The sequence below is a fragment of the Ovis aries genome, chromosome 20, assembly GCF_016772045.2.
Source record: "Ovis aries strain OAR_USU_Benz2616 breed Rambouillet chromosome 20, ARS-UI_Ramb_v3.0, whole genome shotgun sequence".
Lineage (NCBI taxonomy): Eukaryota > Metazoa > Chordata > Mammalia > Artiodactyla > Bovidae > Ovis > Ovis aries.
This window is the reverse complement of record NC_056073.1, coordinates 48,741,335-48,762,837: the sequence shown is the minus strand read 5'-3', so window position 1 is coordinate 48,762,837 and position 21,503 is coordinate 48,741,335. Positions and strand designations below refer to the sequence as shown.

Sequence of the window (21,503 nt, the reverse complement as noted above, 5' to 3'; positions counted from 1 at the left end):
GGTGTGAAGTTGGTGTGAGGGGCCCGAAGCGGCGGTGGCCTGACTGACTCACCGTGTGTCTCTGTACCGTGTCAGCTGCACCGTGTCAGCTGCACGCGCTGTCTGCACGCACCGCGCCTGCGCGAGAGTTGGTGGAGCCGCGCGAGATTGCGCCCTGAGCGCCTTGACCCCGCGAGAGTTAGAGCTGCACATGCGCGCTCGGGGCCCCCGCGCCTTCGTGTTGCTGTGGCACGCGCTGGGTGCCTTCCGGGTTTTGAATAGTTGAAGGAAACCAAAGGCGTCACGTTTTAGGGAACGCGTGAAAATAATAAGCCCCGGCCTTAGTGTCCATGAGTGGAGTCGTGTTGTCTCAGTGCTGCAGTGGCGGAGCGCCGCGGTTGGACGCCCGCACGTCCCCTCACAAAGCCCCGATCTCCTGCCTGAGGCTCTTGTCTCCTCTGTCCGGGGTCCGAGCAGCGTCTGACCACCGTGCGCTCACAGCGCTGCCCACGCCCTGGGGCACCGGCTGGGGGGATCCCGTGGACCTTGATCGTCTCGGAGGGAGCACCCGCGACACGGGGATGGAGGCAGCACGCCCTTCCTGATGAGACCCCGCGGTAGCTTGAGGGGAACAGGCTCCCCTGGTTCTCCCTCGTGCTTCTGGGGTAGAGATTGATACAGAAAGAAAATATTAAACATAGTTCGCTTTTACAAGGTAATCTCTTTAGTCCCTTGTATTTAAAACTTTTCAGTTATTGCTGCCATGAAATTGATTTGCGTGGAATTTTCCAGAAATACATGTTTTGAATGGAAATACTTAGGCCCTTAAACACAACTCTTAACGAGAAAAGGAGTGGGAGAACAGCCACTTTGAAAGCTCCCCGCGCTGCCTTCCGGACCCTGTGGGCCCACCGAGCAGGCCTGAGGCTGGAGTGATAGGGGGTCATCCGCTGGGTCTAAAGTCTGCCTTCTGCTCAGACAGGGCCTTTCTTCACCCTTCATCCTTGTTGCACAGAAGCAGTAAGCTGTGTTTAACCTCAGGCTTTTCTGTAGTTGGTATTCAGCTGTTCAGTCGTGTCCGAGTCTTTGCGACCCCCTAGACTGCGGCAAGCCAGGCCCCCCTGTCCACCACCGGCTCCCAGAGATTGCTCAAATTCATGTCCATCCAGTCAGTGATGCCATCCAGCCATCTCATCCTCTGTCGTCAGTCTTTCCCAGTACCAGGGTCTCTCCAGTGAGTCAGCTGTTTGTGTCAGGTGGCCAAAGGTTCTGTAGTTTTCTGGCTTTGATTCTCTGTACCCCAGGTAGATATGCTGAAGGGTTGGTGGGGGGGGGGGCGGTTATCTTAATAGGGGAGATGCTGGGGGTGGGCTAAGCTGCACTTAGCTTTTGCTGTTTGGGAATGCTGGCCATTTCCCAATGGGTGATGCCTGCTGGGGTGGGCAGGTACACCGTTGTGTCATCTGGCCTAACCTGTGACTTTGCTGAAGACCTTGATGATGGCTCAGACCTGTGTCCTTAATTAAAGAGTTGTCGGCTGTGTGGCTGAGGCCTCTACTTATAAGGGATGGAGGTGCCTGCTGCCACTGGGGAAGTGGGCTGGTGGTTTCTGTGTTGACCAGAGAGATAACAGCAGATTCTAAGTATTTCCACAAGAACTTGGGAGACATTTATGTTAAATATATTTTGTTCACGTGAATCATAGGCAATCACCTACTAACACATAGGACATTAATTAAGGTGGTGGAATTTGTCACAGTAATGGTAATAGCAATATGTTTCATGGCAAGCGTGCATGAATTGTTGTGGGATGTGTTGATCGTGAAATTCAGCGATTGACAGCATCTTCCTTTAAAGATGTTGGCGTAAAACTAGTTAATACCCAGTTTGAAAGGTAAATAATTTGATCACCAAGAAAGCGTTAGGTCCTTTGTTGACCTTTTTGATTCTAACCGAGTGCTTCTGAGTAATACTTGGAGTACAGACCCTGTTTCCTCAGTGGGCTGGTGTGGACCACCTGGCACAGATCGCAGCTGTGCTGTTTCTGGAGCGCCTGCTGTTGGTGCCACGATGACCAGGCAGATGGCGGCTGATGCCCGACACTGCCCAGTTGTGACCATGAAAACTGGATCAGGCGGTCAGGGTTCATTATAAAAAGTGAAAAGAGAGCCCCCTTTGAATCACATCAAGAAAATTACCAACGTAATGCACGTTCATATATTCTGGGCCTAAAATTTTAGCACTTTGACTTAATCTCAGGAAAACCATTAAAACCTTGAGTGTTGTGTTACTGTTCTGTTTGTAGATGGGTTGGCTCTAGAAGGGACAATCATTTACGTCACCTGTTAACAGTTTTTCTCGTTTTTGATGTTCCGTTTTCTCCTTGGAAGAAAAGTTATAACCAACGTAGACAGCATATTAAAAAGCAGAGACATTACTTTGCCAACAAAGGTCTAGTCAAGGCTATGGTTTTTCCAGTGGTCATGTATGGATGTGAGAGTTGGACTATAAAGAAAGCTGAGCGCAGAAGAATTGATGCTTTTAAACTGGTGTTGGAGGAGATGCTTGAGAGTCCCTTGGACTGCAAGGAGATCCAACCAATCCATCCTAAAGGAAATCAGTCCTGAATATTCATTGGAAGGACTGATGTTGAAGCTGAAACTCCAATACTTTGGCCGCCTGATGGGAAGAACTGACTCACTGGAAAAGACCTTGTTGCTGGGAAACATTGAAGGCGGGAGGAGAAGGGGACGACAGAGGATGAGATGGTTGGATGGCATCACTGACCCAATGAACATGAGTTTGAGTAAACTCCAGGAGTTGGTGATGGACAGGGAGGCCTGGCGTGCTGCAGTCCATGGGATCGCAAAGAGTTGGACATGACTGAGCAACTGAACTGATGTTCCATTATTATTAGTTACCCTCACAGTTTATTTTTCAGATAACATGTTCCTATTTTTCTCTTTTCCTCTCTAAACAGGTTGAAAGGATCGTTGACAAAAGGAAAAACAAGAAAGGGAAGACGGAATACTTGGTTCGGTGGAAAGGCTACGACAGCGAGGACGACACCTGGGAGCCGGAGCAGCACCTGGTGAACTGCGAGGAGTACATCCACGACTTCAACCGGCGTCACACCGAGAAGCAGAAGGAGGGCACCTTCACCAGGGCCAACCGGACCTCCCCGAACAATGCCCGGAAACAGATCTCCAGGTCCACCAACAGCAGCTTCTCCAAGGCCGCCCCCAAAGCGCTAGTGGTGGGCAAGGAGCACGAGGCCAAGAGCAGCCCACTGTTTGCCGCCAGCCAGAAGTTCCGGAAGAGCCCCGCGCCAGGCCTGGCCGCCCGCAAGAACATGGACCTGGCCCGGTCGGGCATCAAGATCCTTGTGCCCAAGAGCCCCATCAAGAGCAGGACCGCGGTGGACGGCTTTCAGGACGAGAGCCCCGAGAAGCCGGACCCCGTGGAACAGGGGCCGGAGGACACGGCGGCCCCGGAGGCAGCGGCCGAGAAGCCGGTCGGGGCCCTCCTGGGCCCAGGGGCAGAGCGGGCGCGGATGGGGAGCCGGCCCCGGATACACCCGTTGGTGCCGCAGGCATCTGGCCCCGTGACCGCGGCCATGGCCACGGGGCTGGCCGTGAATGGGAAAGGTAAGTGACAGTCTCGGAGGGGCGCTGGGGGGGCCCCCTCACCTCCGCAGTTCTGCTCCGGAAGGCAAGCTGGCCGGCCTGAGCCCGGGGGCTTCCGCGGGCCCTGCTCCTGACAGAGCAGGTGTGTCTGTGGGAACCCTGGAGAGAGCTCATTGGCCCGTCCTCTCTTTACCCGAAGCCTAGGGCATCGGCCTCTGAAATCAGCACGGGCTCTGTCCCATCGGCTGCCCGCGGGCTGGCCCACTGCCTGCGGTTGCTTTAAACAACGTCCCCTTCTAGGTAGGTCGTGGCTGGTATTTCTTTAGTTTCTGCTTTTATGCATCTTAACACATTGGGTCTCATGTTAGGAATCCATCTGAAATTTCAAAGTGTGAGCAATATTGATTAGAAGTCACAGTTCTTACTGTCCTAATTCATCTAAATAACCAGAAATGACTTTCAGTGGGGTATCGACCACAAGTAGAGACTTTGGGACTTTGGGGGGGTCTCTCTGAAACAGTCAGCTGTTGGGATCTTTATTGCAGAGTAGGGGTCCATTCAGCATGGGTGCTGTTTTCTGTTGTGTTTTTATGCCGTTCTTGCCCCTGGACCGTGCAGCTCAGGTGGTCATCCTGTGGGCTGCCTGACCACTGGGTCGCACACCTGGGCGTCAGCATAGACGGCTTCCCTCACAGCGCTTTCCCCAGGCCTGGTGAGCCGCCACCTCTAGGACTCTGCTGCGTCTTCTCTGATGTAAGCCTTGCCACACGGTGGGTCCTGGTGCCTTCTCACCTACCATGGCTTTCTTACCGGTCCCCTTGCTTCCTGCCCTCTGAGAGCCCCCATCCACTTCCCATCCGTTCTTGAACGGAACAGCCATCCCCAGTCGCCAGACAGGTTACTCCACCATTGCCTCTGTCAGCAGGTACCTCCGAGTCTGCTGGGCCTCCCCTGCCTGCCCACTGCCTCCGGGGCACCTGCTCTTCTCTGCCGGGAGCTGCCCCAGCCCTCCCTTGCCTCGTGGACTCTGGTCTGGGACCCACTGCTCCCCCAGCCCGTCCATGAGCAGTGCTGGGGCCGCCCCTGGACTGTGCATGTTCCTTGGGCCGCAGTCAGTGGACCAATGTGGAATGGGACGCAGTGATGGCGTGGGGAGCTCTGCTCCTCTGAAACCCCACTCAGCCGTCTTGCCGTGGTGGCTGCCGCCGGCTTGGTCTTGGGCCCTGGATCCCAGGGAGGGGGATAGGTTGAGGTCAGGGTCCCCTTTGCGCAATAGCGATCCCTTGCCGGTGTTTGTCCAACGCGTACTTCGCCTGGGTGCTCTGCCCCTCCCTGCCCTCTGCCTCTGGGAGCTTGTGTGAGCGCATTTGCAGAGCTGACCTCTCATCCACGGGCCTTGAACTCGGTGTCAGGAAGGGCTGTAGTGGTTCAGGGGTAGGCAAGACCTGGTGGTGGCCGATAGAAGGCTCCACTTCATGGGGAGGTCAAGTCGCAAAGCTTGTGGGGTTCAAGCAGAGCGGGAGTCCGTGCTGTTTCTCAGCTCCTCCCGTCCTGCTCTCTGCACCATCACTGGCTGCCCCCGCCAGATGCACAGACGGACGTGTCGTCCTGCGTGGCAGACGCCGGGCCCTACTCTGCGCCCAGCTCTGCTGCTGAAGACAGGGCCTGCGCCCACAGGCCAGACCCTGTGTGGCCTGTGCGACGTGGCCTGTCACCTGAGAGGGGTTTTCACATCTTCTGATGTTTGAGAAAATCAAGAGGAATAATACTTCATGAGCCATGAAATATAAGAAACTGATTTCTGTTTCATAAAGTTTTATTGGAACGCAGCCATGTGTGTTCACGCTGATGGTCTGCGTCTGCCTTCCCGCTGCGGGGACAGACTAGAGTCCCTGTGACAGAGCCCACGCAGCCTGCGGGCTGAAGGAGGTGCACACACACACAACACACACACGCAATACACACTCTCTAAGAGCTGGTGTCCCTGTGACAGAGCCCACGCAGCCTGCGGGCTAGAGGCACGCACACACATCCCCCTCTAGGTTCACACGCCCCTGCTCTAGGAAGACACACACATACAGAATCCTGTGACAGAGACCGCATCACCTTTGAACTGAAGGCGTGCACACACACACACTCACAAACACTCATTCACTCTGTCTGGTCTAGGCAGCCACGGTCCCAATGGGCGGACTCAGATTCTGTGGTTGGTCGTCCACAAACTAGAAGCTGTCTTGACCCTTCTGTCTCCATGTGCTGCTCTTGGCGCAGCTCTGCAGGGCTGGCTGCTCTCAGCAAAAGCCTTAAGTTCTGGGCCTAAGGTGTGCTGTGGCTTCTATTTGAATTAAAAGTTGCTAACTCCTGTTTTCAGTACTCTGACCCTTTCAAAAAATTTTTTTCAGTATCTGTAAGGGTGGCTGTGGTTAAAACCACAAGGGGCACGTGAGCGTAAAATCTCGCAGGCCTTTCATCTTGTTCTGTGGGGGTGGATGGGTTGGGGTGAGAGTGACGTACTCCCCAGGGCCCCCGGGAGCATCCTTCTCTCCTGCCCCCCCAAATCCGCCACAGGTTGAGACCTTCCCCCCACGCAGATGGTGGGGAGGCCGGCAGCCCCCCGGGAGTGTCTGCAGGGCCGCGGCGGGCCCGGTTTGCAGGGGTGTCAGGGCGCCTTGCCTCCCGTCACCCTCCTGCGTAGAGGCGCTGGACTTGGGCTCCGGGAGGGATCTTCTCTCATGGGGCTCAGCGCCCCGCACCCCTTGGCCAGAGCCGAGCCTGCGTGGGGCGAGTGTGTCAGGCAGGACGGTGCTCACTGCAGGGGCGCTGGAGCACATCCTTTGTGGCCCTGTCCCTGGGTCATGCTCAATGGGAGCGCATGCTGTTGCAGAGACAGGTCCACGGGCCAGAGCACAGAACCTTCCAGAAAAGCCCATGCTTGCCCTTGGCATGTCTTTTTCACAGCAAGCTGGGCTGAGGCCCTTCTAAGGAGTTGGTCCACGTTCGCACATTCTTAACACAGGGTTAATTTTAGAGCTGCACCAGAACCCTGATTTGTTTTTCTAAAACTAATTGAAGTGCTGCTCGTGGAGTCATTGGGAAACGAACCATCTCCTATTCAAAACATTAATCGTGTGGGGGGATATTTTTGCTACCAAGCACAACAGATATTTAAATGTCTGTTACCCAAAAGAGTAAATGTTTCTGGAGAATTTTAACATACACACAGTGACTCTTACAGACTAACCATATGTGTGTTTAGTTTCTGATGATTTTAAGTATGAAACAGAGGTTTAAAAGATGAATATGTTTCTTTACTCAGAAACAGAAAAAGTTTTAAATTTAGGCAGTGCAGCTGTCTTTCTAGTCTATTTTATTAATAAGTTAATGATTCTGTTTTTATGCTCTTTTAATTGCCTGGTGAATTAATCCTACAAAAGCAATTGCTTTTAAAAACTATATTATCATTACTTTGTTTTTTGTGAATTCAAATATGTTGTTAATCACCATTCCACAAGTATGACTTTGAGAAAATGTTATTAGCAAACTTTTTTTCCTAATGACATCTAAACCTTATCATTGTTACGGTGTAGGGTTGGCAGCTGGATTTTAAGTCCAAACTCATCAGTAAAGAACCCACCTGCCAGTGCAGGAGATGAGAGTTCAGCCCCTAAAGGAAAGCATGGCAGCCCACTCCAGTATGCTTCCCTGGAGAAGCCCATGAACAGAGGAGCCTGGTGGGCTCCCGTTCGTGGGGTTGCAGAGAGTCAGCTGCTAACAGCAGGTTCAGGAGGAAAATGACTGAGAAGACACCTCAATGGACCACGTTCACCACCTCATGAGCATTTTCAGTCAAAGCAAGGAGCCCGGAGGACGCGTGCTACTTCCGGAGAGGGGCACGTGAAGTCCTCCGGTGAGAACGTGGGAGAGGTCCTGGCCCCTGTGCCTGTCAGGGAAGCTCAGAGCTCCTTTGTCAGAGGCAGCTTACTGCGGAAGGTGCGGAAAGTGGGACCTGAATCCAGGGAGGTTAAGAAGCCAGGAGGCTGGGGCGCTGCAGGAAGTGCCCGCAGGACAAGAGGGTGTCTGAAGCCACACAGTAGCAGACAGTCAGTTAAACGTGCGCCCAAGGGCGTGACACGAAGCATTTCCCTTTGAAAGCAGCAGATCGTCGGTTGGCATCTCTTGTCTGACGGGCCCCCGCATCCTGGATGCTCCCAACTGCCTGGACAAGCCTGGGTCCCCGTGGGAGGAGGCCCACGCCCCACCTCCACCCCCAGAGCTCTGCGCTCTGTCCTCTGCTCCTGGGGGTCGCCCCTCCTCGTTCCCCTGCGGGGGTCTCTAGGGACACTCAGGGATACCTGGGACTCTGGGCAGTGTTGACCAGTGAGCCCACTTCGGGGTCCTTGGGACCGTGTGGCTCCTCTCTCCCCACTCTCTGTGGCGTCTCCTCCCGTGCCAGTGGCTCTCGGGGTTGTGGTCCCAGGGCGGCAGCAGCACCCGGGCACTTGCCCAGGCCCCGTCCCGCCTCCATGCCCGCGGCTCTCAGGGACCAGGGTGCCCTCCAGGGGGCACCTTCCAGTGCCAGCCTGTGCTGTTTTCCTGTAACTTTGTGGTTTTGTGGAGCAGGATGGGAAATAACTGTCCGCTAATACTAAGTTCATCTAACTGTCTGCTGTTTTATTTTAGGTTCTTATAGTTAGATTTAGTTCGTATTTGGTCTTGATTTAAAATTGTCTTCAGGTGTTCGTAATTTCTTTTTAGTAAGTGTTTTAACAGTTCAAATTTTTAAAGAACTGGAAGACATAAAATATTGGGCTGGCAAAAAAAAAATCCTGTCCAGTTTTTCTGTAATATCTTAAAACATCTCAAAGGAAAAAAGAAGGTAAAAGTCCCACCTTCCCTATCCCACCACCTCGTCCTGCTCTGAGAACTGCTACTGACGGTTCTTTCCCTGCAGGAGCTGCGCAGGCACGCGCGTCTCTGAACACATCAGTGGCTCCTGCTTGTCCCACGGTTCTGCCTCTTAGGTTCCTTTTCAGTGTTCTGACATGTCCTGGATGTGTTTTCACACTCAGGTGGACAGCCCTCCGTCCTTTAAAGGGGTCGTGGTTATTTTTGGCGTGAATGCCTCCTGGCGCCTGCCGTCAGAGCGGCGGTGGCGTGCTTCTCAGCAGGGGTGTTGTGTTTGGGCCCGGGCGCTCCCTGCTCAGCGCCCCTGGCTCTGCCTTTGCTAGCCTGGCCTCAGGCACACGCACGGGCGGCAGTGTGTCCTGCTCCCGTCTGCCTGCACACCCGCCTTCCCGGGGGCCGGCGTCTTGGTGCATCCTTTAGGGGAGAACCACATTGTATAAATAGTTTCTTCCCCTGTAAGTGAATATGTTTTATTGATACCCCCGTCTTAAACACAAGTAATCCATAAATGCTGTGGATTGGACAAGTACACTGAGTGGAACGGGACAGTGTGCCATCACCTGCTCCCCGCGGAATCCCGTTTCCTTCCCCAGAGGGAACGGTCGTGATTCGACGCGTGTCAGTCCAGATGTTTTTCCGTCTGCTTGGACTCTTCAGCGTGGAGTCCTGCTCCATAAACATGCTTGGGTTTGTCTTTCTCATTTGACGTTGCGTCTTGGAGAACTTTCTATGTTAAGACTCGTATCTCTGCCTCACTTCTTTTTTAAGTTGTAAGTTTGTTTTTTTGTTTTTTTGTTTTTTTTTTTTTTTTAATATGATTTCAGCCTTACGGGGGTGCTGGGAGGCAGTGCGAGGAGAGCACGTCTGCCCTTGTCCACATGCTCACTGTTTTCTGTGCTTTGCCTCATCTCCTCGCCCTGCGACCCCCGCCCCTCGCGGGTGTGTTTGTACCCACGGGGACGCACATGTGGATATGCTCTCCTCCTGAGTCACTTGCTGCTGCGAGCAAGGGAGGATACAAGGGCTACAGCGGACCTAAAGTTTTGATCGATGGGAGCAAATTCATCTCTAAACAAACTTGAAGACCAGGTGCCCATTCACCTGTTCGTAATCAACTCTTCATAAATCTACCTGCCTAATGAGAAGGCAGAAAGTGGTATCATCGTTTGTTACAGTTGCCTGTTTGCATTCATTTTTCTGTTGATTTTCTTAATATATCCCTTGCCGATTGGGAGGGGGTGGGGGCAGAGAGGGAGGGTAGTTTAACTTTTTCAAAACGTGAAGACTTCACGTCCACATCAGCATCAGCCTTACCCGGGGACCACACTCATCTCACGTCTGAGCCCGTGTGTGTGCACATCCCCCTGGCCCCATGCAGGACGAGGGCGCCCGCGCCAGTGGGTAGAGTGCCCAGGCTTGGCTGGCGTCTGCCTTCAGGGGTTTACGGCAGCTGATGAGCGTCCCGGTGCCTTTTCTCCCTTGACCTGCTTCATCCTGGCGGGGCGGGGGCGGGGGGAGGTGGGTGTGGTCAAGAGCCTTAAAGTTTGGTTTTGAAAATTAAAACACTTGGTTCTGTCTGGGTCAGGGGTGAAGGCCGTGGAGCCTGAAACGCGTCCTGTGTCTGGAAGCCCCTTGCTTCCCCGGGGCTGGCAGCTCAAGTGGGGGTCCACTTTCAACAGCACCCTTCTCTCTCCAGCCCACAGGACTGATTCTGCTGATAGCTGTCATCACGGCAGTTTCTGGGAGTCTACAGGGATCAGAGCCTTAACAGGGACAATCTCTGGTTCTAATTCAACCCTCAAGTCAAGTAGTTACTGAGACGTGGTATGTTAGGAGGTATGCCCACGATTCTGATTGATTCATGTTGGCAACAGGGTAAGGATTTTGTATCTCATCCCGTGAGTCTACCTGTCATGTGTCAGATGGGGGCGGCAGGACTGAGACGTCAGCGCAGTGTTGGCAGACAATGGTACCATGAGAGGTGGGAGAGTGTAGGACGGCCAGACGCCCCCTGACCTCTGCCTCCACGGGACCCCGCAGGGTTGTGAGAGGGGCGGTGCGGCGGGAGCAAGGCTCCTCTTGTTCCGTGTCTCCAGGCTCTTGGCATTAAGCCTAATCGCCGTCACCACGGAGGATGGCAGGCTAACTGTGCCGCTCAGTCTTATGAATGAGAAGTTGCTTTAACTGCCAGGTACTCCCTTTTAGTATAGGACTTGGAGTTTTGGAAACCATGAGATAGAAATGGTATAACTGTTTCTGTATATAACGTGGACATATAATGGGGCTTGGCATACAGCCGGGGGAGAACCAGCACGGGGGGTGGGGTTTGAAATCAAGTGACCAGTGCTGGGTGGCTGCTGCTCAGCCTGAAGTTGTCTGGTTTTTAAAATATTGTTAGCTCACATAAAAATTGCAACCAGCTTTTCAAGTCCAGCAGGGACATAGACACATTTGTATCTCAAGGTGGTTGATAGTTATTTACCGTTGACCCTTGATGAACACCGTGGGGGTGTTGGGGATGCCAGCCCTGCACTCAGGTGTGACATAGATGGCCTCTGTGTCCTCAGCTCCTTCGTGTCCACAGTTCTTCCGTGTCTGCGAGTGGTAAATTCTGAGGTGTTACACGGCAGGTGTGTGTAGGTACGCACCGCACGTCTCTGTACATTCATCCACAGACGCTTAGGTTGTTCCCTATCTTGGCTATTATAAGTAACGCTGCTGTGAACAAAAAGGAGTGTGTTATCTTTCTGAGTTAGTGTTTTTATTCTCTTCAGATAAATACCTAGAAATAGGAATTGCTGGGTCATATGGTAATTGTATGTTTTAAATTTTTGAAGAGCCTCCAAAATGTATTTCCATAGCGGCTGCACCTGTTTTTAGCAGAGTTGTTGATTTTAGAACTTTGATCGAAGGATCCAGTCATAGTGGGCTTTAAAGTCCTCATTAATAATCAGTGTGAGAGCGCCTCTTCTAAGCGTTGAATAGACTCTCGGTCTCAATTTTGAGAAAGTGGTTTTGTGTCTTTAAGGATGACATGGCTGTTAATATCAAGAGGGAAGCAGTTACTGGCTTGATTTGTCTTGCTTCCCCACATACGCAGAGGAAGCCTGCCTCTTTCGGGGCATGTTTTGGAAAGGTACAGAGGATCATGAGACTGTTGGAAGGGACAGCCAGGCGGCGAGGACTCTGAAGTTATGAGTAAAAAGTTGAGATACAAGAAGAAGCTTTTGAGAAGATATGTAGATGTCTTGAGGAGTATGAGTGAGTTCTCATCATTTGAGAGCATAGAAGTCATTCCACTCCCCGGAAGCATCGGACTCTTGCTGCGGGTGGCTGAGAAGCAGCAAAACCACGTGTGATTCTGAGGACGTCCTCTGTAGGGTGGTCCTGTGAGCCAGGGAGGTTTGGTTTATTTTTGCTTTCTCTTGAGTTTGGGGAAAATAAGCAGCCCCAGTATTGACACTGATACCATGTGATCAAAGTCAAAATTACGTGGTTTCAAGATGAATTTTTTTTTCTCCTAAAACTACCATTGCTTTCATTTGTTTTTAATCATCATGGTCATTTTGAAGTTTCAAATACAATTAAGGAGAAGACAGCTCAGGGGGGAGCCTGGGCTATTGTTCGTTCGTTTTTTTTCAAAGCAGGAGAAATAGCGGTGGAGGCGGCCAGAAGGAGCGACTTCCCTGGCGAGGGGCTGTGGAGGCAGCTGGGCCTCACTTTTCACAGGAATGTTACACCCGCCCCCCGAGGTGTGTGCGGCGTCAGGATGCGCGCGCTCGCAATTTCCCGCCGAGCTGGGGGGCGCTTCACCCCGCGGCATCGTCGGCAGCTGCCTGTGTCTGCTCCGCTCTGATCAAGGAGAGAGATCACTTACAGGCGTCTGTTTGGAGCAAACGTGGCTTCTTTCAGGCAGCCCCAGGATCACTTTTTTAAGTGATTAGTTTCTAAACACAGGCCATGATTCTCGTCTTAAGTAGTTCACTTTGGTGATTCTGTGACATTGCCATACCTCTTGCTTTTCACCGAGGACACAAAGTCTGGTTGAATAATTCTCGGCTCGGAAATAGTCCTCATGCTGAACGGTGACCCCCTTTAGGCCTTCCAGGGGATTCCCTCTCTCCCGGGCCTCGCTCAGTGAATACTCTGGACCAAAGAGGACAGTCTAGCCTAGGGGTCAGCACGCTTCTGCTGTGAAGAGCCAGGTGGGAGGTGGTGTGGGCTTTGGGGCCAGGCGGGCTCCGATGCCACACTCGGCTCTGCTGTGAAGGGGCCGCCGGCAGTGGAGATGTGACAGGTAGCTGGGCTCACGCCTGGGTCTGGCCTGAGGGCGCCCTGGGCAGGCCCCTGGTCGCCCATCCGCCAGCCGCCAGGCTCTTTCCTCCCCGTCCTCGCCAGCCCCTTCCCCTCGGGGAGCACAGTCTGGTATCCTACAAGCAGGGCCCTCACCCCCGGTGGTCCTGAAAGCACCGGACCTTCCTCACGTCTCCAGGTGAACAGGGCGTGGCGTGACAGCGCGGTGGCTGTAGTGATCTGAGAAGCCTGTGTGTGTGCTCTGTACACAGCGCCTGAGACAGGCCTCTGTGGGGCTGCGGCGCAGGCCTTTTCCAGTCTGCGGACGAGCTCTTCCGTGCTTGGCGGTGCTCTGGTGACCGAGTTCTTGGTGTCATGCGCTCCAGTCCCCCGTTTCTTCTGTTCCTTTCTGTGATGTTGAGTCTCTTCTCACCTCCAGACCCGTTCGCTCACGCGCTCTTCTAGAAGCTTTCGTGTTTGGGCCTCTCTGCCTTGGAGGATGTGTGGCTGTCAGGCTCTGTACACTGCCATCCCTGCTGCATAACCGCCTCGGGTGGCCCCCCGGGGGCCGTCTCTGCAGGTCCGTCTCCAGGCTTCTGGTCTGTTCTCTTGCCGTCCCACACTGTCTTACCGGCAGTGTCTTGAAGTCTTGGCGTCTGGTAGAGGAAGTCCACCCCCGTGTCCTTGTTCAGGAGGGCCCTGTCCATGTCCACGTCCAGGGCAGGGTCAGCTTGAAGTTTCCATTCCCCAGGAGAACAGAGCCCCTCCGGGGTCTGAACTGAGGTTGCGGTCACTCTTGTCATTTAGGGGAGATTGGCATAGTTACGGTCAGCACAGGTGTTTTTAGTCTTGTGAGCAGAGACCTTACATGTCTTTCATTAGTGGATTCCTTTGGATTCTCTTAATAGTGTTGGATGCTGTTCTAAACGGCATAATCTAAGCTCTTGTCTTCATGTTCTGTTTGCTGTTCTTTGTTCTAATTCGAGGTTTCCTCGCTAAGGTGGTTTTTGCTGTAGAGGTGTGTCGGGCATGTCACTCAGCCGATCTGAGAACCTCGGGTGGGTGGGTGGGCGTCTCTGATCTCAACAAGACTGCCCCCAGGTCTGCGTTCAGCTGCCTGTCCAAGAGCCACCAGATGGAAGTGCTGAACGTTTCCCCCGAACCTCTTCTCTTAGATGCAACTTATTTTTAAATAGGAACATATTAGTGTTGAATTCGACCCTGATTTTTAAAGGTGTGATCCAAGGATAAAAACAGTCATACATGAAGCGATGTTCAACATCACTAATTACTAGGGAAATGCAAATCAGAACCACAATGGGATAGTACCTCATGTCCACTAAAAGGGCTGTTACCAAAAAGGTAAGAAGTAACCAGTGTTGGTGAGGGTTGGAGAAAAGGGTACTTTGGGTGGGAATGTGAATCAGTGCAGCCGCTATGGAGAACAGTGTGGAGGTTTCTCAGAAAACTGAAAACAGAGCTGTGGTCTGTCTGTTCTGCTTCTGGGTATTTACCCAAAGAATGTGAAGGTGCTCGTTCAGAGACATGCACCGCTGTGTTCATTCAGCGTTTACTGTAGCCAAGGCATGGAAGCAACCTAAGCGCCCATCAGCAGACGGACGGATAAAGAAGATGTGAGGCAGAAGCACTCACACTCACACGAAGGCATACCAAGCCATCAGAGACCTGGTCTCGCCGTTTGAGACAGCGTGGACTTAGAAGGCATTGTGCTGAAGGGAACAGATGACGGCATTCGTGCGTGACGTGTGTGTGTGTGTGTGTGTGTGTGTGTGTGTGTGTGTAAGTGGACAGACAACACAGGGTGCTGGTTAGAGGGGAAGGGAAGTGGAGGAGGGCAAGATGGGCGGACGGGTAGCGGCGTGGGGCCGACGTCACCTCGGACCCCGCTGACGAGCACGCCGCAGGGGGCACAGAAGGCGCCTGAAACGTACAGTGTCACAAACCGGCGTCGCCTCAGTTTAAACGCTGCAGCCACAGCCTTTAGAATCGCTCTCCTCATTCTAGTAAAAGCTGGGCGTGTCTGCTACTGAGACAGCTGAGGCGATGAGAAGTGCAGCAGGCCAGGCACAAAGGCGGTGAAAGCGGCAGCCTGCGCTGCTGCGTGTGTGCAGCGAGCGCAGCGGGTTTCCAGTGGGTGCGGGATGCACGCTCTGCGCGCCTCAGTCACCCGATCCCGCGGTCGCCGTGTGGGGTGGCTGCCAGTGAGCGGGGGTGCCAGCAAGGACTCAAGGTGGTCTGACTCGGGAGCCCAGCCCACAGCTGCATCAGATGAGAGTGAGACTGGAAATCCTCGTCGGGCCTTGCGCGGCCTCAGCCAGGACCGGCGGGGCAGCAGCCTGGGCCTCTCCTCCTCCTCCAGCTGCTCTGGCCTCATTCTCGTGGCGGTGTCCAGGACACAGCGGGGCAGGCTCCTGTCCACAGCCCCTCGCGTCTCTGTTCCAGCTTCGAGGCTGCCAGAGTCCGCCAGTCCACAGCGGGAGACCCGGGGACGGCGACGGGCAGGGATGCAGTGGAGTTCAGAATTGGGCCGTAGTTTAGTTAAAGGTTCACTCTGTTTCCAGCAGCGTGTTTTATCACGAGTCGATGCTGCATTGCCTACATGTGTTGAGATTTTTCTTTCTCATTTGTTCCCTTAAACGGGTCAATTACTCTGGGTTCTGCTCCTTCCTCATCCCCTCTCCCTAAACACCAAATCAGCCTTGAGTTCCTAGAATTAACTCAGCTTAGCTATGATATTTTATGCTGTTTATACACAGTTGCATTTGCTTTACTAAATAATATTATAGACGTAAGATCCTATTGGCACTGACCTGTAATGTTCCCCTCCTGGAATAGTGATCTGACTGTTCAGATTTCACTGGTTTTAGTCTTACAGCACCTTATATAATTTGAACGTAAACATATATGTCAAGCCAACAACTGTCTGTTGAGGTTCTGCTGTTTGAATAGGTAACTTTTTTGCATTTAGAAAAGTGAGATAGACATCACGCCATAATGCGTGCTCTGAAAGTGCTGTACTCCAGATTTTATTGAACACATCCTCATGTTATGCAGCCCAGCCGCCGTTCTGTCCCTCAACATTGCCTTCACTTTGGAAGGAAACCTTAGCCTGTTGGAATCCCTCCCCTCTCCACCTTCCTCCTGGCCCCTGGCAACTGATAACTCACTCTGCGCTTCTGTGGGTTTGCCTGTTCTAGGCAGTTCATGTAAATGAAACCGTGTGGATTTTGTGTCTGTATTCTTTTGTTTGGCGTGTTTTCAAAGTTCATCCGTGTTAGTGATTAAGTGGGTGCCTCGTCCCTGTTTTGGCTGGATAATTCTCCGCGGTGTGCATATTCCATGCTGTTGATGGACGTCTGGGTCACTCCCTCGTTTAGCTCCTGTGCGTAACGCTGCTGTGAACACGTGTGTGCGTGCCCTTGCGTGGACATGTTTTCAGTGTTCTTGGTTAAATCCCTGGAGCGGGGTCACTGGGTGGGTGACTGTGTTTTCAGTACAGACAACATAGTTGGCCCTTCTTCCGGGAGGTGATTCTTCACACCAGATGTTTTGAACATTAAAGATATTCTGTGTTCTGAGTAAATTTCCTTTAGGTCCTCATGAGATAAATCTTGACTAAAAAGAAGCTGAATTCTGAGTGAGTGTGACAGGTACTTAGAATGCTTCCTGAAAGTTCCCTGTGGGTTGAATTTTGACCTCGTTCTCATGGTCTGTAAACTCCCTGAAAGTGCAGTTAGAGCTTGTCTGGAAGGGCAGGTGAAGAGCCTGAGGTGACCGTCTCTGGCCCCAGGCCTGCCCTGTGGCCCGTCTGACCCTGCCCTTCCCCCCAGGCAGTCACCCTAGCCCAGCGGCTGAGCTCTGAAGACAGGCGTCAAGTCCTCACCGCCAGTTTCCTTTTAAAATAAAACCATATTTTCTTACGGAGCATCCTAAGTTCAGGGACACTCTGTGTTTCTGCGGTGGAGGTCCAGCCCCACATCCATGCCGGGCGGGTCTGGGGGCCAGCGAGGGGCCGGCACATCCCCCTCCCCTCCCCTCCCCCCGCCTGGATCAGCTCTGGGCCTCAGGCTCGGTGTTAGAGTCTGTTTAAGGAGGAAGGCCCTCGTGTGTCGGGGAACGCGGGGAAGGCCACCCACCGCCTTGGTGCACTCGGGGGACCCACTGGGTGTGCAGTCCTCTCCGTTGTGTGCTCAAGTCGTGTCTGACCCTCTGTGACCCCATGGACTTGGCTTCCCTGAGAGCTCAGTTGGTGAAGAATCTGCCCACAGTGCAGGAGACCCCGGTTGGACTCCTGGGTCGGGAAGATCCCCCGGAGAAGGGATCGGCTGCCCACTCCAGTGTTCTGGGCTTCCCTGCTGGCTCAGCTGGCAAAGAACCTGCCTGCAGTGCGGGAGACCTGGGTTCGATCCCTGGGTTGGGAAGATCCCCCGGAGAAGGGAAAGGCCACCCACCCCAGTGTTGTGGCCTGGAGAGTTCCGTGGACTGTATAGTCCGTGGGATCTCAGGGTCGGGCACGCCTGCGCGACTCTCACTGCACTTGGCTGTGTGCTGTTTCTTTGCCTTCATTGTCTCTTGTTCCTTCTGGTTTGGGGAGGCTGAGCGTGTGTGTGTGTCTTGGTCTCTTGGTCTTTCAAAGACCCTCAGGGAGTGACTTCTCTTGGGTCTTAGAAGTACCAGGTCGTCGACTTAGGCAGTACATTTCTCGTTTAGAATCGTCTTTTAGTGGGGTTTCCAGCCTTGCCCTGGCCTCCAGGAAGCCCAGCCTGTGTTCCGCTCTTGCTGACCAGGTGCAGGGCCTCAGCTTTCCGTGGCGCTGTCTCCCCGGCTTCACCTTGTTGCGGGCGAGTTGTGTGTTCAGCAGCTTTGCCTTTGTGGCTTCACTGATCTCTCCTGCCCATCTAGAACACACACTGAGCTGCGAACCTCGAGTCATGGTCGTGTTTGAGAAGTTAGTGCAGGTGCTCTTCGGATTTAAGCTGTTGCTCATTTAGAGATGAGGTGAGGGTTGGGGAGGAGGGCTGCTTTAGAAAGTCACATGAGGAACCCAGGTCTCCCGCATTGCACGCGGATTCTTTACCAGCGAATCTCCCTGCAATGCGGAAGACCTGGGTTCGAGCCCTGGGTCAGGAAGATCCCCTAGAGAAGGGAAAGGCCACTGCTCCAGTATTCTGGCCCGGAGAATCCCATGGCCTGTGTAGCCCGTGGGGTCACAAAGAGTCGGATGCAACTGAGCAGCGTCACTTTACATGAGGAAGAAGGAGTGCTGCTTTGCTGTCCTCTGACCCGTGATGTGCGAGATCCAGACTTGCGATGGGCGCATGGGCAGCGCGGGAAGTCCCGGTGACGGGGTCCACCCCGGTCCCCAGCTGCTGGCTTTGCAGATGGAGGGCTGAAGTAGGCCTCGCCGTGAACATCAGCAAACACCCTGGCCTTATTAGCCTTACTCTGGGTGATAATGTGTGATCCAAGAAGGGGTGTTTGGAGTCTCGGCCTCTGTGAGGCGCCCCTGTACCCCAACTAGGAAGTCGGCGCTTGAGCATTTTAGCCAGGAGCGTACTGAGCTCAGTAAATGTAGACTGAGCTGATTTTACCTGGAGTAGAGCTCGGGTTGTACTCCACATATACCTGACCACAAGTATGTCTTCCTTTAAGATGCAGGATTTAAAATTATTGGGCAGGCACCATTAAACAGGGAGATCAGATTATAATCGATTACTTACTTCTCTTACTGAAGCAGTAGTTGCAAAAGCTAGTTCTAAAAGTCAGTGCAAATTTTGTAAAGAAAAGTGTTGAGCGAATTCAGTCCTGTGTCAAATAAAGTAGGATCGTTTTTGCAAGAAATAAAATTTCTGTAGGTAAGATGAACAATAGGACTCCACCGCTGAAGACTCACAGCATGTCGGTGGCTGTTACCCTTCTTGTAGTTTTTTCTTGTGAATCTTTTATTTCAGGCCTAAGGTCTGACCATTCTCTGTTCCTGTTTTGAAGCTTTGAAGTGACACAGCACAGAGCTTTTTTGCTAAGTTTCGTTCTCTCCAGTGTATGACTTACACTGGCAGCTGTTAATGAGAAACTAAAGTGCATTGCATTTAAAGCATCAGCAGTCTTACTGGATTCGCTTTAGGAACTTATCCTGATATGTGTATTTAGAATGATAGAATTTATTATTGGTAGTAGTTTTTCCTTTTTATTTTACTTTTTCATAAGTAAAACTAAACTAAAAAGCTTGAATTTGCATCTGTAATTAAAATTTGACTCCCTGCTTGAAAGTTTTCCATCAGCCTCTTCAAAGGGCACACTTCACTTGTGAGGGTTTCCAGCTCCTCAGTCTGAGATGTTGCTGCCGACAGCTTTGGGATGCGTGAGTGCCGTTTCTGCTGAACTGAGTAAAAATGATGCTCAGATTTCCTCTGATCACTGAGGGCTCCCTCCTTCTCTGGATCCAGGAGCCCAAGTCCCTTGAGGGATGAGTGCCCTCTGGGGAACTCAGCTGACCCCCCAGGGAAGATCAGAGCTGGCAGCAGGCTCTTCCACACAAGAAATGCTGCAGAGGACTGACCTTTGTGTCAGGAATCCTCTGAACACAGCACGGACTCTCCGTGTCTCTGGTTGTGACCTGAACTGATCGTAGATGTTTGCAGAATATATGGTGACATTCAGCAATACGTGAACTGTGAAATTCCAGATGTTCAAGCTGGTTTTAGAAAAGGCAGAGGAACCAGAGATCAAATTGCCATCATCCACTGGATCATCAAAAAAGCAAGAGTTCCAGAAAAACATCCATTTCCGCTTTATTGACTATGCCAAAGCCTTTGACTGTATGGACCACAATAAACTGAAAAATTCTGAAAGAGATGGGCATACAGACCACCTGACCTGCCTCTTGAGAAACTTATATGCAGGTCAGGAAGCAACAGTGAGAACTGGACATGGAACAACAGACTGGTTCCAAATAGGAAAAGGAGTACATCAAGGCTATATATTGTCACCCTGCTTATTTAACTTATATGCAGAGTACATCATGAGAAACGCTGGGCTGGAAGAAGCACAAGCTGGAATCAAGATTGCTGGGAGAAATATCAATCACCTCAGATATGCAGATGACACCACCCTTATGGCAGAAAGTGAAGAAGAACTAAAAAGCCTCTTGATGAAAGTGAAAGAGGAGAGTGAAAAAGTTGGCCTAAAGCTCAATATTAAGAAAACGGAGATCATTGCATCTGGTCTCATCACTTCATGGGAAATAGAGGGGGAAACAGTGTCAGACTTTATTTTTTTGGGCTCCAGAATCACTGAAGATGGTGATTGCAGCTATGAAATTAAAAGACGCTTACTCCTTGAAAGGAAAGTTATGACTAACCTAGATAGCGTATTGAAAAGCAGAGACATTACTTTGCCAACAAAGGTCCATCTAGTCAAGGCTATGGTTTTTCCAGTGGTCGTGTATGGATGTGAGAGTTGGACGGTGACAAAAGCTGAGCAACTGAACTAAACTGAACTGATGGTGAATTGCTGACCAGAGGGTGTTTATTCCAGAGAACAACAATCTTCAGGTTCCTTTTACTCTCCTGTGAGAATGTCATCAGCAGACACGGTCTCTAACTGCAAGGCAGGTGCTCAGGACTGGAGGCGCAGGCCTGTGAGGCCCGGATCCCACCCTCAGGGAGGCAGGCAGCCTCACGTGTACCTGCAGACTGCAAGGCTGGCTGGGAGAAAGGCAGTCCTGGCCATAGGGAAGCAAATAATGTGTTTATGAGGATTTTGTCTCTGGATCAAGAGCTCAAAACCGGCTCCAGATGCTTGTACAGTTTGTGTTTGATTGTAGTGACCTTTCCAGTGTTTCTCTCCTCCGCTTCCCTATCCCAGGAAAGCCAGAGAAACGTAGCGAGAAAGTGGAAGTCATCCCAGTCCAGCCCATGACTTGGATCTTCTCCAAGAGTTTGGTTATAATTGCTAATTAGACACAGTCTAGCTAACTTAGGAAAATACTACATACAGCTCCATAAGACTAAACATAGAATTTCTGTATGGTCTGTTTTTCTGTCAACAGACGCAGATTTGTATATGACCCATGGGATCACTAATTCTACTTCCAGGTTAATATCCAGAGAATTGGAAGTAGGGTCAGGTATTTGTCCACTCGTGAATACTGATGTCCATTCAGCATTATTCACAGCAGCCAAAACACGGAAGCAACCCAGATAGCCATTGGGGAATGAAAGTGAAGTCACTCGGTCGTGGCCAACTCTTTGCGACCCTCTGGACTGTAGTCCGCCAGACTTCTCCTCCGTCCAGGGGATTTTCCCAACCCAGGGATCAAACTCAGGTCTCCCGCATTGCAGGCAGACTGTACTCTCTGAGCCACCAGGGAATCCTTGAATAAACAAAATGTGGTGGTTTTTTGGTTTTTTTTTTTAATATTGGAATGGAGTATTCTTCATCCTTAGAAAAGAATGATGTTCTTACACAGGCTACAGCAGGGATGCACCTCGAAGATATTATGCTAAATGAAATATGTCAGACACGGAAGAACAAATGTGGAGCGACTGCGCCCACGTGAGGCGTCTGGAGCCATGATGTTCGTGGACGCAGGAGGGAGGAGGAGGTTCCCTGGAGAATGAGGGGTGAGCGTGCCGTGGCTCACAGGCTCGCCTTGGGGGGCGGAGGGCTCTGCGCTGG

The 21,503-nt window shown here is 52.1% G+C and overlaps 1 protein-coding gene across 1 annotated transcript in view; it reads left to right on the top strand.

Moving 5' to 3' along the window:
• The window catches only part of CDYL (chromodomain Y like), a 95,648-nt gene that overhangs the window by 58,844 nt on the left and 15,301 nt on the right, over positions 1-21,503 (top strand). Inside the window, exon 2 of the mRNA XM_027958623.3 lies at positions 2,960-3,626. Coding sequence (XP_027814424.1) covers positions 2,960-3,626 — 667 coding nt within the window. The remainder of the gene's footprint in view (positions 1-2,959; positions 3,627-21,503) is intronic.